The sequence below is a fragment of the Capsicum annuum genome, chromosome 12, assembly GCF_002878395.1.
Source record: "Capsicum annuum cultivar UCD-10X-F1 chromosome 12, UCD10Xv1.1, whole genome shotgun sequence".
NCBI classification, from domain to species: domain Eukaryota; kingdom Viridiplantae; phylum Streptophyta; class Magnoliopsida; order Solanales; family Solanaceae; genus Capsicum; species Capsicum annuum.
Window position 1 is genome coordinate 8,155,879 of NC_061122.1, and position 16,234 is coordinate 8,172,112.

General features: G+C 38.6%; 1 protein-coding gene across 11 annotated transcripts; it reads right to left on the bottom strand.

The window, feature by feature from the left end:
• Nucleotides 1-268: 268 nt before the first annotated feature.
• LOC107851093 (U11/U12 small nuclear ribonucleoprotein 25 kDa protein) lies at nt 269-8,680 on the bottom strand. 11 transcript variants are annotated; one of them, XM_047400706.1, is made up of 9 exons: nt 8,249-8,680; nt 6,973-7,267; nt 5,765-5,793; nt 4,594-4,660; nt 4,333-4,390; nt 2,850-3,062; nt 2,637-2,742; nt 1,690-1,789; nt 269-652 (listed from the first exon to the last, which is right to left on the bottom strand). In XM_047400706.1, the coding sequence occupies exons 2-9, from the start codon at nt 7,231-7,233 to the stop codon at nt 545-547; spliced, it is 942 nt and encodes a 313-aa protein (XP_047256662.1). In that variant the 5' UTR covers nt 7,234-7,267; nt 8,249-8,680; the 3' UTR covers nt 269-544. The 11 variants fall into 11 exon arrangements, with proteins under 11 accessions (XP_047256662.1, XP_047256660.1, XP_016551495.2 ...); XM_047400704.1 differs by having other exon boundaries at nt 8,582-8,632; XM_016696009.2 differs by having other exon boundaries at nt 8,473-8,632.
• Nucleotides 8,681-16,234: the final 7,554 nt, after the last annotated feature.

Here is a 16,234-nt window from a genome sequence, read left to right on the forward strand (position 1 = left end):
AGGAATTTACACGCAATGACCTTGACCTTGAAGATGGACGGTCTTGAACTTTTAATTTTCTCTTGCCCTATAGCTTTGAAGTTTGATTGCAATTATTATAATTCAGAGCTTGGAGTGGATGTGCTTGCTGGCTCTTTCCAATCTATTTGACGATCAAATGGGCACTAATTATTAGGTCTATTGATCTGTGATAGATATTGTTAACGCATACTTAAGGCTAACAGTGGAAGGAAGTAACCTTAAGTTAAAAGTGAACTTTAATGCAAAATTTCTTTGGTACGTCTCCTAGCTATAATTTATAAAGTTAAAGACTGTTAAACAATAGAATAACTACAAGATAAGATGGGCTATATGAAGATTCGTTATCCATTTCACTGCATTTAAGCTCATCTCTAAACCAGGAAGTCCTCGGTACTTATATGATCAGGGATAAGCCAAAGGCACTCAACTTTACTACACCATTGTTATTACATCCATGATTTCATCCCAGAAGCTTAGGTACAATCATTCTGTAGTTTCTGTATGCAGCAATCTAACCCTTGATTCAATCCGTTGTACGTCCCTTTTTGCTTAGGCCATGAAAGAATCTGTGTTTTCTCCTCTTTGAATGCCTCTTAAAGGCCCTCGAGATGACATAGGGAATGAATTGCACCTACCAAACTACTCAAGTTAGACAACAACAAATCAAGAAGAAGACGAGATCTTACAAGAGCGAACATAAAATGGAGTTCCTACTTCCAACTACTAAAGAAAGCAACAACATACCCAGTATAATCCCACAAGTGGGTTCTGGGAAGGGTAGGACGTACATATACCTTACCCCTACCTTCGTGAGGTAGAGAGGCTGTTTCCGATAGACCCTTGGCTCAAAAGAAAGCCTATATTCAAAAAGTTAAACTTAATGCTCTTTTGGAAGATGATCCAGATGTCCATTCTAACCCATTTGATATTTTGATATGATCTTGTACCCCTTTCGATGACAGAAATGGAAGACCTTGAAGCATAGAATATATAAGGAGTTACAAAACTCAAATATAAAGGCGGTACAATATAGAACAAAAGGCCAACTGCCACAATCAATCTACAAGACAAGCAATAAAACCATTGAAGTTCAACATCTCCCTAAGACAGCGAGTAGTCTAGATCCTTTATTAGGTTTTATAATAGCCTGTCGTTTTCAATGCAGAGTTCTTCAACTTGATCATTTAAGAATATCAAGCAGGATGTATGATCAGACTAACAAAATATGCATTCCTTTTGATCACCGAGAAATCCCCGTGGGTCAGTTGCGCAACATACAAAACCAGGAGATAACGGACTCTCTATCTTTCTCCACTTAAATACCAGACATTGATCTGTTATGCGGTTCAAACCTGTGATCTGCACCTACCTCCGACATCACACATTGCGTTCTTACCACTAGACCAAATCCCTGGGTTCAACAGTCTACTAATATTTGTAAAAGGCTAAATGGATCTCTTGATGATTTGATTTACGCTGAGCTCCTAAGGATATTTTCCTAATCACGGAAGGGGTCACTTAGAGGGCTGCAGCCTAACACCCCAGCGGTCAGGTAATTTACTACTTCTGGAGACCATTATTGGTACTTCTCTTCAATCTTCTCGAGGTCAAACACTGGTATTTGGTAATGCAATTGCGATATGAAAGTGAAGCATCAAAGTAAAGTACCTGAGCATTGTTCCTAATGCCGTAGTCCTGAAGTTTAGCAGTATCATCTAATAACTTCTCATTGTGGAATAAAAGGCAAAAATTTGACCACACATGCCTCCTGCATATCAACAGCAATACGCGTTCAGGCTAACAAAAGCGGGCAGAAAATAAATGTCAGCAGTTTTACAAGTAACTCAATATGATTATCATCAAGCTATAGGTAAAGTCATCGATGCTTCACCATTAAACTCTAGGTAATTATCGTTAAGACTATAGTAACCTATACAGACTAAAAGTTCAATCAAAGTTTTGGCTAGCATACACTTGAATGCCAAGTGAGCTAATTCATGTGCAAGCAATGACAAATTCGTGTGCCAGAAAATTCATCTTTTGACCATGGAAAGGAAAGTAACACCACTTCAAAAGATCTCTTTCATCAAATATTCTCCACTAAAGTAGACATCACCATCTAATCAATCAATTCATCAATTGTAGTCTGTTAAAAGTGTTGTGATTTATGTTACAATGTCTGCAGATGCACGCGCGCGTGGACTGGCAGCCATTCAGCTTGGTGAAAATGCTGGTCACCCGCTAACTCGTAGTTATCCATCCATAAATCCTCTATGAAAAGGTACCAGCAGGTCCAGCACCATAGCATCATTCTGAGGCTACCTTCCTAAGTAATTCTTACATACAAATTGCTGATTTAGAAACTTCAACCTTTTCCTTATCTTTTGCAGTTTCAACTTTTACACACTTCTTTTTGCTTCTACGAACAGAAAATATTTGCCCTCTTACAGTACGTTCGCCAATTATATTGTCTTTGAGTTTCAACATTTCACTTTTCCCGCTACTGAGATTTAAGAATGTCACATATCCAATGGAAGGCTATGATGAAAGGAAATCATGAGCCAACTCTAAGAGCACAAAGTCACAATAGTCCTATAATATTTCGAGCAACATACCAAGAAATGTGCCGATGGCCCATCTGAGATTGCTCGGTGTCGTCAGTCCTTTTACGAACAGCCTGTTTCAAGTCCTTAACTGTTGCGGAATTCATCACTGTCACATCTACATCAAAAGGAAGAAAATTAATGCATGTAACTATTTATTTTTGTCCAATACAACCAATAAAAGAAGTTCCCAACTAAGATTTAAGAACACCGAGATGTAAGTACCAAAGGAGCTGCCATCCAATTTGAGGATAGAGATACGCATAGCACTGCCAAGTTCTAAGCTGATAAGGGTGTCCACATCCGTCAGAGTTGGTTTTCTTGGTACGTCAGCAAGCACAGGATCGTTGAGGAGAGCAACCAGTGTTGAATGGAGTCTTGCCTTCTTCATGTCACTGCTATATTCCAGTGAAATGTTGGTTTCCTCCTTTCTTCCCTCTGATAAAGATATCTTTAAATCAGCAAATAGCCTATAAGATTAGGCATACACTGACATGCACAAAAACTAGAGAATGCAAGTCCATCCAGAAACTTCTATAAGTTACTTTGGGAACTAAGAGAAAGCAGAAATAGTTCATACATCTCTACTCTACCTAGTACCTTCCTTTGTACTTCACCTTCGTATTCTCACCTAACATCTTCCAAGCATCAAGTTACTTTGGGAGCTAAGAGAAAGCAAAAATAGTCCATACTTCTCTACTCTACCTAGTACCTCCCTTTGTACTTCACCCTCGTATTCTCACCTAACATCTTCCAAGCATCATACAGAATATAACCCAGGCATCTTGGTCATATGGTTCGTATCCAATGAAAAGTACAGAGAAACCATTTGGTTCCGTGCATGCACGCACATGCTTCTGTGGGAGAGACAGGAGTTACTTCATATTTATATATATTGAAGAAAGAAAAAAGAGATTTCTCATGTGAATTCAATTCATGATGAACCAAGGAAGTGTACTAATCCATCTCAGACACCTTTGAAAACAAAAAAACAAATAAAGAAGAAAGAAATACTAAACATTGTTTCAAGCTTCAGTTAAGCAAGCTATTGGAGTAGCCGAATAGGTATGTGTGGCCAAACATAGATTGCTCGCTATAACTGCATCTTATAAACATCTTTTCTTCATCCAAATTGATTTCTTTTCTTCTAGTTGGAACTTGTTAAGAACATAAAAGAAAGCAAAACAAGATGATCTAAAGAAGTGATGGGTCAAGGCCATAATGAAAGACCTTAGTCTCATGATCTCTTGGCAAAATCTGTCTGATCACTAGAACAAACCTGAACTTATGGGACAATAACCAAAAAGAAAAAACTATTTTCAAAATGGATCTACCTGATCTTAGGGCCAGTAATTGAGAAATCATTTCAGATATTTTCTAAGAAACGAACTGAAATTTCTAATTCTTTGTCGGTGATACTTTCTTCAACCATGCAACCCAGTTTCCTCTTCCCAGCCCTCCCAAAAGTAACAACCAATAAATATATAGATACATGTGAATCTCTGTGCATAAATATATATGATGTGTATATACACACGTAACTTTTTTAAATTTAAGAAAGACTACTGTACAAGAGGATAACAGAGGAGACCCTGATGAAAGCTATATGTTTAACCTAAATGTTTAAATCTAGCAACTAAAGTCTCCTTTAAGGTCAAGAGAGAAGAATTCTTTGGGATATGAAGCTAAAAGGAAACACAGCTACTACCTGTGAGTTGTTTAGATTCCATGGTAAGATCTCCAGACATCTCCAACATTGTCATTTGCTGCATAACAGAGATTTAACCAGCTTAGTATATGAAGTTTAGAGACAATGTAGGGGCATATAATCCCCTTTGCAAATGCCAAAGTTTAAGTCTTAAGAGCTGAAATGGAAAAAAGAAGTCAGACTGTGCAGCAACTTCTAGGTCCAACAGAAGGCTAACTTTTTATTAATAACAGCATCATAACAACGGAAGAATCAATATACCTCCTCTTTAGCTTCCAGGTCCTTTTCATCTGCCTTCATTCTAGCCATGCTAACATCTCTGTCCTTCCTGCTCAGCAAGTAATGTATGACTCAAAATATTGGATAAAGGTAGTCATATATGCTGATCACAAAGGGATAGTGATTGCACATTCAATAGGCAGATGTAGACATTCTCACACACACAGAATTAGTTCGAAAGCAATTATGATGCCACACACGCATCCAGAAAACAGTAAGCAGTCTCCAAGAGATGCCACCACTTATGGCTATGGACATTGCATAGAAAGATAAAACTTTACTATTTACATGACCATAGGTCTACGCAATAGCACTTTCCTTCTTTTTTTTTTTTAATCATTTGAAGGAGATGTACTCCTTTGTTCTTAGTAACATAATAATCCAGTAGAAGGCCAGCAATGATGGATGAATCTATGCATTAGAAATGGTCAGTACTGCTACCTATCAAAAGATTTGGCATTACTGCTTTCAGCTAATTGCAGGTATCCATCTACTGAAGAGAGAAGCTGTCCCTTCTTAATTTTGATTTGAAGATGAGCAATTTGGTCAAATAGTGTTTTGACTTCAAATTCAAGATGGAGAATAGAAAGAAGAGTAGAGAAGCGAGAGCCTCACATTGCAGCTCACGCAAAACAGGGTTTCACTTAAGGATTTGATTCGGTGATGCTAGGAACAATTGAGAGATGCTAGGGAGTTTAGAAGAGGCAGAGAAGGAAAGCATTGGAAATAACTCCTTTGATGCCCATGTGGATAATAGGTGAAACAGAGGAACTACTGTAAACCGTTCGAAGGAGTTGAAAACAAAAAATTGTTGGACCTTCTTTATCTTTCTGTAAACTATTGGAACACTTACTTTCAGTTACAATTGATGATTGACGTACTTTAGAAAATCCTTTTTCGTGCACAACCTTTTACTTTTGAAAGTTCATTGACTTTTGTAAGCACCTTGTCCATAAAATTTCCATCAAATCAATCAGATATTGATTTATGCAAAAGATATTCAATCTTGATAACTTTATGCCATATTCTAAGTATAGTCATGCTTCATTCATTCTTGGCGAGGAGATCTCCTGATTCTCAGCCTGACTAGGTATGACAAAGGAAAGGAAGTTTATGGAATGTACTCACAAGTAGGGTCGATGAAGGGGCTTACCAGTTTTTGGAACCAGTTGAGTAGAAGACCTGAGAAAAAGATGGAATAGTAATTAGAATATTTTTTCAAGTGTGAGAGAGGACAAATATGCAAAATGCATTTGGAAGTACAAAATTTTCCACTAAGAAGAGTATGCTAGGGTTTCTGATATCCGTTTCATTTTTATGACCTTCAAAAACAAGCAAAGGAAGCGAACAACCGTTGGTTACAATGCTCAAAAATAGATGGATGTTCAATCACCGACTAAAGTAATCATAACTTTCTAGCTTGTCTTCACTGCTGTAAATCACTTCCTGCTATTTCTTCCCCTATTATTCTCATTTGACTCCTCTTTCAGTTTTTAGAGATCTCAACTTTTTACTTTCTTCTAGCACTCTCATCGAACACGTTAATCAAGGTTCTCATATTCTCTTGTTTGCAAGGTAGCAATTTCAAGCAACGCAAGGTTCAACATCTGTCAATTCCTTCCTAATGCTAGTAATCTATTTGCAGATGTCATCCCAAAGACCCTCTTCTTTTCGGGTGTCTAAGGCCACATTCAATTAGGTTGTCTCAACTCTCAAGTAATATAAATGAGATTTACAGTGTTATCTTCTTTCAATACACTCAATTTTTTTAATATTCATCTTCTTATAATTTCCATCTTCCGCTTAATTATTCAAAGCCCAAGTATTTCAATTCTCAAACTCCGGAATTTGGCAGCCTATGCCAGAATTTAGTTTAAGCAATCTTTTAAGAACTCTTCAATGTCCAATAGTTTTATGGCAAACAACAAATGTACAACAACAAGAACATACCCAGTGTAGTCTCACAAAGTGGGGTCTAGGGAGGGTAGAGTGTACACAGACCTTATCTCTACGGCCCTACCAGACCTTACCCCTACCTCAGCGATAGAGAGGCTCAGCTCAAGAAAGACAGACCAAAGCAGTAAGATAGTAACAGAATAGTACTACAACAAAACAATACGGTAGTCGACGTACAAGAAACAACAGATAGAAACTGAAGGACAAGAAACTACAAGCGTAATACTACAACTACTAGTATGTCCGAACGACAAGACAATGCATTCCCACCTACTAACCTTCTACCTTAATTTGTGTTCTTCACAACCTCTCATCTAAGATCATGTCCACAATAAGTACAAAACACACACACACACACATAATACTCCAATACAAAAGGGTACTCATAATAAACAAATAAAACACCTCATTTTGTCTTTCTGTGTCAACACTAAAACTTGAACTTGATCTATGATGATCCATGCTTTGATGATTTGAAGCCGAATAAGAGTAATCACGTCTCGGCCTAGGTGATCTACGCTCAATTAAATCTCTTCCTGACCTTCGTTCTCTTCTTTCAGATGACAATTCTCTATCCAAATCCCTTTCCTTACGCCTATGCCTGTGCCTTTGCTGTGAGGGAGACCTGTCTCTACTACTGGAAGAATTCGTCTCGTGATGCCCCATCAGAATCACACAGTTACACAACCAATGAATTTATCTGTCACAAATCAAATACACCGGATAAAGGGAAAAAATGCCAATTATTAAACAAGAAGACAGATTTATGATCAGAGTATTAAAATTTGAAACCTGCACATACACAAATTGCTCAAAGATTTCATCTTATAGTGTTTTTTATGTAGTTTCTAAGGGCAGCCCGGTGCACTAAAGCTACCGCTATGCGCGGTGTCCGGGAAAGGACCCCACCACAAGGTGGTGGGTATATCGTACGCAACCTTACCTTGCATTTCTGCCAGAGGCTGTTTCTTAAAGATTGTATATCCGAATTCACAATCAAAATAAAAAAAGCTCTGATATGCTTTTTCTTGACCCGAGCTCTATTGGACAACCTCTCCTCTCTACTCTCTACCTCCCTAAGATAGAGGTACGGTAAGAGTAGAATTACACTAAATATGTTATTACCGTAACTTAAACGAACTAGAATCGCAAACCTATATGCTTCAAATGTTAGATCCGCCTCTAACAAGCAATTCGGTAATGTATAACAACAATATAAGAATTATAATATGCTTATTGGATGGACAAAAATTTTCTGCAATTAAATTCATTGGCTTTCATAAATGGAGGAGGAGAAAATGGGAAAAGTGATAACAAAAATAGCAAATAGCTACAAATCTGACTGCACACATCAAATACACCAGAAAAAAAAGCACAAAAAAGGGCCAATTATTAAACAGGTAGACAAAGTTATCATATAAAGTAAACCTTTTGCTTAAAGATTTCATTTTGGGTGAACCCGTGACCTGGTGATCAATAAAGCGAAATCATTAGGTTTTAAATTTAAATCGTAATAGAGATAAAAATACTACGTGATTACTTTCTATTTCTCCTAGCCTCGATAGATAGAGTTACGTGGTGGCACGTGTTGCTGATGGAAAGTGACATATATCTATAGAATTAATTAAAGTACGTGTAAAGAGTACCAGACAGAATATATCAGAATTATAATTATACTTACTGGAAATTGGTACGTGCTGTTGCGGGAGGTGAACGTATCACGTGAATTAAGCAAGGTACACGAAAACTGACTAGATATCATAATTAAAAATATATTATAGAGATATAATTATACTGGAACTTAGCATGTATGGCTAGTGAAAGATGACACGTTTCTCGTAGAATTAACTAACATACATGAAAGTTAAATCAGAGGATGTATATCAGAATTACAAGTATACTTACTGAAATGGGCACGTGTTGCTAGTTTGAAGGTAAAACATATCTCATAAAATTAATTAAGATATATAAAAACTGACACGATTATCAATATGTAACAGAATTACAATTATACTTTTAGTGGATTGGTGATAATTTTCTGGAATTGAAAATAATCGGCTTCGATAAAAGAAGGAGAAAATGGGAAAAGTGAAGTAGAAATAGCTGTTCGGGTTGTTCTATAGAAAAAATGACAAAAATGGTCTCTATCTTTGAGTATTAGTTTAAAATAGTCCATTAAGTATGTGTTTAACATATATTTGGTTCTTTAAGTTTGTCAAAAATTAATATTTTTAATTTTGATGAAATATTTATCAAATTTGACGGTTAGATTTGAAAGTAACAAAAAAAACCTGTGGGACTCATGTATAAGGTTTCTGTTTTTATAATTTTTGTTATTTTTGATTTATTAGTTTTTACAATTTATGTTATTTTTAATTTATTTCTAAAGTTTGGTATAACTTTGTGTAGTTTTTGTTATTTGTTAGTGTCTACTTCAATTTTTTGTTGTACAACTTAGGCTTTTTTTTTTTTTTTTTTTTTGGTAAACTAGATGAAATGCCATTAATTAAAAGTAGTTTAACATACAAAAAGTCTAGTCAGGCACAAACACAAAACTGCTTGAGTTAGTATTGACATTAGATACAGATCTTGGGAAAGTTTTCCCTACAAAGTCCTCCCAAAAAACTATCCCTATTCCCGCTAGTGGGGTTACAAAAACATGAAGTCGATCAAAGAGTTCCTTTTTCGAGCTAAGCTTTGCTAGTTTGTCCGCTACCCTATTCTGCTCTCTGAAGGTGTGCTGGATTGGAGGACTCCCCAAGCTCTTTAGTAAGGATCTGCAGGCATATAAGATAGAGTCATAGAGAAGGTTACCATTTCGTAACATATTAATGACCTCCATAGAGTCCACACAAACTTCAAGAGGTTTGAAGTTATGAAGTATAGCAAGTTCCAGGCCCTCCTTGAGTGCCATGAGTTCCACGAGATTGTTGGTCGTGTGCATGTAGTTTTTACTAAAACCCATGACCCAATCTCCATTACTATTTTTAATGAATCCCCTTACTCCCCCTTTCCCCGGGTTCCCAAGGCAAGATCCATCCGTATTAAGTTTGAAAGAATTTCGATGTGGGGAAGCCAACTGACTTGGAGCTTTGTCTTAGGGTTGGTAGATCTAGCACTTCCAAGAGAGAGATATTCAACAGTCTCAACATGAGGAATGGTAAAGGAAAGTTTGGTCTTGGCTCCCTAGAAGGAGTTAGCATCCTGACTTTCCAAAGGTGCCACAGGCAGTAAGGCAAGAGAGTGCTCCAAGGAGTGTTATTGTCAAAATTGACCTTGCTAAGACTCTCCCAGGTGAGGGTCCAGTTAGTGGGGTTAAACATGTTGGGGTGCAGGGAGAGATTACCCCTAGCATGTCCACTAGTTGAGGTGTGGTTGTGTTTCGAACTTGAATGGTTGGAATCTAAATGAACTTCCAATGTATCCATTCTCCTTGAAAAGGCACCCTCCATCCCGTCCATCCTTTCCTCCATCCTCTCAATTCGACCACTAAGATCATGTTTCACGCTCATTATGGCCGCCAACAAAGCATCCATAGTTACCTCTCTCGAGGCTCTTGGACTACCTTCACCCGAAGCCATCATACCTAATAAGAAATACTAAACAAAACACAAACAATAATAAGTTAAGGTTAGCAAAAATCACCCTCACTAACTCTCAAGCTCACACTTTATCTAGTATCACTCAATTGGTCTCACAAGTGTTGGTACACCGTTTTTACTCCAATGAAGTTACTTGGTCCCACTTGCGGCTTAAGACCGGAATGAATTTTTGTTTGCAACGACTCAAAATAAATTTGTACATACTTGAGTCAAAAGGCTACAATGAGTTTTCGAAAAGATAAAAGCACACAAAGAAATGTAGACATGAATAAATGGACCCAAAACTAATTTACAACCTAGTAGACAATTACTAGTTTGTTAATTAGCAATAGAATCAACAAAATGTAACTAAGAAACAAAGATTAGAAACTAAGAAATTAAAAATTCGAGCTTACTTATGTTGCGTGAACAGTAAAATGTGATGATATGGCAGCCACGTAATTGGTTGTGGTCCCACACAATTTTTTTTTTAATCACCAATTTGAAGCTTTTGTCTTGATACAATTTGGAATGGATGAGTTTGTCTTTTGGTGGAAAAATTCAAGTCTTAGAAACTTTTTCAAATTCCAACTCAAAAAGTGAGACTTGACTTTACTATTCCCACAAAACAAGGTCCTTGAAATATGGAAAAGTGGTTGACAAGTCTTTGAAGTGATGTGTTCAAGTCTCTTCACGAACAACTTTTCAACTTTATCTTACACCTTTTTTGGATCTATGTTATACTTTATATTGATTAAGAGATGTCAGGATGTGAAGAACAACAAGATCTCAATAACAATTTCTCAAGAACACCACCAACATTCACCTCCAAGTCCACAACAATTGCAACACATGGCCAAGATCAACAATATCAACACACGACCAACTTCCAATTTACATCAACAAGGTCAACAACATAAGCTCAAATTTTTAGATCTAGATACTTTAGTGTTGGTGAGAAAGAAACCAACACTAGAAACAATCTAAACAAACAAAAGACTACAAGATCTAGTCACAAAGAAAATATCTCGGCCAAGACTAAAACAAGACCCAACTTTTGGACAAGAACAATCTCAAGAACACTTCACTTTTTTTTCAACTCTCAAGCCCAAGATTGTTCTTGTTAAAACAAAATCAAAGATGGATTTGATACCAAATGATACAAGATCGACAAGGAAGACACTAACACACACCAAAACAGTCCATGATTTGAAGAATCGAGGACCCCTTTTGGTGACCTCTATCAGATTCACTATACAATAACAATACAAGCAAGATAACAACACGATTCTAAGGTGTTAAATACCTATAATCAGCGAGCCACAAACTAATATTACAACACAATAACAAGAACAAAAATGACACAAAAAGGTCTTGGGTTTGGACACCAAAACAGAGAATGAACACAACAACAATAATAAGATAGAATGATAGATAACTTGACACACAATGCACAAATACTATGAACCAAAGTGTATATTAAACACTAAGACCTAAGAATTCATACAAATAACATCAAGTTCTTACGGTGACCTCAAGGGAACGAAAGTCCCAAGCAACCAACGTTTCAAAACAAGCAACCATCACAAGTGATTTCACACTTGTTACAAGTGATATCCACACTTGTATGAACACTCTCAAAGAGCTCTCAAAATATCATCTAAGTTATGAGAAAATGACCTAATATGTTCTATTAATAGCCTACGTTATAACTTATTACAAAATGACTAAAATGCTCTTAATGAGCCAATACTCCAAAGCTTATTCCATTAGTTGTCCAGTCACCCAAGCACGAGTTCTTTATGTATTGATCCAAAATCATGATCGTACTCATATCACAGGTAGTGCTGAGGTTAATGCCTCTTTTATAGAAATTTGATTTTGTAGGAAGGCTATTGTGCTGGATGAGCCATATGAAAATTTTGATTTTGTTAGGAAGGTTAAGGCTCCAAATCCAGGAGAAGAAGATCTGATGATTGTGTTGGTGCTGGTGTCCTTTACTGGAGATGTAGTAGTAGGTACTTTTGTATGTGAAGATGTCATTACTCTTGAGAGCCCAAAGAGGGGTGTTCTGGCAGAGGTAGGAACTCTGAATGAAAGAGTTCTTGATGGTATTGACAATATTTGGGGGGACACTAAAGGGTTGGATAGAGAAATCCCACCTTCCCCTCTTCCAGATGTCTTTTACCATGATAGGGTTAGGGGGGTTGGTATTGGGGCCTTGGATATGGTGTCAAGGGAGGGGAGACTAGGGATCCATCTATCCCTCCATGCATCTACTTTAGAACCATCTTTAATGGACCAATGGAGAGCATTCCTGCATAATTTCCAGGTTCTGATAATATTATACCAGGTTCTGGACCCATTGCAATAGTTTATCTTCCTGTTACCATGCTTAGCAATGAGAGTGCTAGCCCAGAGTGATTTTGGATTAGAGTATAGTCTCTAGCTAAGGCTCCAAGTAGAGCTTCATTTTTAATGGCATCTCTGTGCAAATTAAGACCCCCATCTTTTTTGGGCTTAGTGATGGTGTCCCAATTGATGAGGTGCATCTTTTTTCTAACCTCAGTGGTACCCCAGATAAATTTTCTTTGGGTTCTATCAATTGGTTTATGGATGGAGGTAGGAAGGTGGATATACTGCATAATGTGATTTGGAATGCTAGCTAGAGAGGCTTTTGAAAGGGTGACCCTACCAGACATGTTCAGGAATTTTGTTTTCCAGCCAGTTAGCTTTCCCATCATATTATCAATGAGGAATTGGAAGTTAGCTTTAATAGATTTTTTATGAAAGATAGGATAGCCTAGATATTTACCAAAGTTGTTTGAATGATGGATTCCTAGGAGGGAGGAAAGATCATTCAGAGTATTCAAATCATAATTCCTGGAAAAGATGACCTTGGATTTTGCAAAGTTAACCCTTTTTCCAGAGTGGGAGCTAAAGCTTTGGATGATTTTGTTGATGGTGATGCAGTTCTTGTGATCAGCTCTAGCAAAAAAGGTAAGGTCATCAGCAAAGAAGAGATGTGATAGGGGTTGAGCTGGCGTTGGTATCTTGTATTTTTTTTCCTGAAAATGTCCCCAAAAGTGTGTTTATTCCAAATTCTAGCCTTATTTACAAAGTCAGCGATTGCAGAGGTGATGCAGTGACAGTTGGAAAATACCTTTCTGACCAAGTTAGGGAAGTCCTGATGGCTGAGCCACATAGACTCTACTTTAAAGGGTTTTGATTGGAAAGTAGGGGAGATACCTAAATTGAGAATAAGAGGGGAGTGGTCAGAGTAGGTTCTAGGCAAATGAGTGATTGAAGCCTCAGGGTAGGAGTGGATCCAAGGGTCATTTGCCAGGCATCTGTCTAGTCTTTCAAGAATGAGATCCTGCCTGTTTATGTATCTCATGTTTGAACAAGTGTGCTTACTCCCCCTAAAGCCCAAGTCAATGAGGTTACAGTGGTTAAGGCAGTTCATAAAGAGATTGATCCTATTGGGATTGACTTTTGAGCCTCCAAATTTCTCAGAGGCTCTAAGGACTTCATTAAAATCCCCTCCCGTCAGCCAGCTCTTACCCTCAGGGGTAATGTAGGTATCCAAAAAGGAGGAGAGATGGACCCAAAGGATGATCCTAGAGTTAAGATCAGTGCTAGCATAAAAACACTAATGAACCAGGAGGAGAGTGGGGAGCTAACCTAAACTTTTGCATTGATGGACTGAGGATTGATAGAGATAGTAATGATGGAGATAGTATCATCCTTCCACATGATAACCAACCCTCCATAGTTGCCATTAGCTTCAGACTGAATGAAGTTCTGGTAGCCCAGTTCTTCAGTAAGGTCCTGATGATCAGCCATTTTGGTCTCAAGTAAAGCTAGGATGCAAGGATGGTGGATATTGATCATAGCTTTACAATGTTTTTTGAACTCAGCATTCTTTGCCCCTCTAATATTCCAAACTATGCAGTTCTTCATCTTGGAGTGAAGAGGGTGTGGTTGTGATGCATTATCCTTTTTCTTTCCTTGGGGTTGGGTAGGAGAGACAGTAGGGAGGTCTTCCTCTTTTTGTTAAAAGGGGTCAGTGTGACCAAAGGGTTCTCCTCTCTTAAGGGATTTACTATTTTTGATCTTATTCCTAGTCTTTCTAACCCTAAGGGTATCATAATGGTCACTATTTCCTGTGCTGTCTCTTTGAACTCTAGAGTTAGTGGTTCGACCATATCCAGAACTTCTGATGTTGGGACTCTGAGCTGTGATAGGAATTTCTCCAGCTCTTTGTTGGTCTCTTTTAAAGATTCCAGGGCATTCACTCTTTCTATCCTCTCCAGTGTTAAGTATGAAGGGTTTGTGGTCATCTGAGGAGGCGGTGGGACAGCTTGGTGACCCTCAGGAGAGGTGAAGACTGGTCCCATCAACATCAGGGCTGGGTTGGGTAGAGGGAATAAAGAGAGGATCAGGCTCATGCCATTCAGGATACTAGCTAGAGATTCCGTGCTCAGCTTCTCCTGGTGGGGAAAGTTGATCACCTGTAACAATGTGGCCATTCAGACTTTTGGTCCATATGCTTACAGCCCCTGATTCAAGCTCACCATTGCTAGTTGAGCTAAGTATTGGGGGTCTTGAATGAGAATTATGAGTTGTCTCCCCTCCAATTCTAAGTGGAGTGGGATGGTTTGGTTGGTTAGGCAAATTTCCAACCATGAGGTTGGTTGGTGGTCCGGTGTTAATGGTACTATTGTGATTATTATTTGGTTGGAGTTGGAGTTGTCCATGACTTTCCTCTAAAATGAGTTCTGTCATGCTTTCCTTCGGGTATAAATAGTGGTGAGAGATAGGAAGAGGGAGCTAAGGGGTTTTGCCTTTGGGAGGACAACTAGCATTTAATGATATGTCCTCCGCCTGACTGCTTCTAGTCAAATCACCAGGGGAAGCTGAAGAGTTTCCCACCGTCAAGGCAGCATGCTTATGATTGCCTTTGTCTAGCTCACCCGTGGGGGGCCCCTCAAGGAGGGTTTCTTTCACTTTAAGGTCCTTCGGAGGATAAGTAAAAAGAGAAGAAGTAATAGAAGAAGTGGGCTGTGGCTTTTCAGCTAAGATTTGGGCTTCGTAGACAGGCCCATTCGACGCGATGGTCTTGATTCTCTTAGCAGCGAGGGACGGTTGGGCCTGATTTTTACTTGGGCCCATACTGATGAACTTTGACGAGTCGGTGTGGGTTAACCCAGGAGTAGAGGGCTCTGTTGGGTAGGACTTTGTCATCCCTTCTAGTGCCACCTTTGCATGGTTACGGTTAGGGGACTTACCTGGGTTCCCCGCCGATGGTTTAACCTTGCCGGGGAGAGGTTCGTTCATGTTATGTTGGTGTTGCTTTGGTCCCAATTTCTTTTTTTTTAGTAAAGGAGATTGTTTGCCAGTCCGATGTGGATTCTTCTCCTAGCGTTTGGATTGAAATAGGTGCGCTGAGGGACTCCATCTTTGAGCTGGCATTGGTATCTTGTGTTTGGGAGTGCTTCAAATGGTAAGAACAGTTGGACCCCGTGTGCCTCAGTCGTCCGCAATTTTTACGGAGAAAGCCCTCCCCTTCATACAGAAGTTGTTGACTATGATGATTTATGGTAATTGAGGGAGTCACCAGTGTTTCCAGGGGGACTTGGACACAGATTCTCGCGTACCTCCCCCTTAGAGCCGCTGAGGTACAAGCATCCACCTTTAGCAGAGTCCCAATTTCTGCCCCAATTCTATGGAGGATGGCTATGTCGAAAAATTCAGTGGGAAGATGGGGAAGTCTGATCCAAATCGTTGTTGAGTCAATTTTTTAGCAGTTTGGAATGAAGTTTGGTTCCTACTTAACCAAGGTCCTCCCTGCAAAATTGAGGCTTGGTTCTCCGCTTTGAAAAGTTTGACGGTGTAAAAGCCTAATCCCAGATCTATAAGGCATAATGGTTCAGACAGCTTCCATAGGTCTTCAAGCTTCCTCTTGAGATATTGATGATTGAGATTTCCTTTGATAGGTTTAATAATGACGGAATTGATCTAGGGAGTATACCAACGGAGTTTCTCTTCATTTGATAATAAGATTCCTTTACCCCCCTGCACTG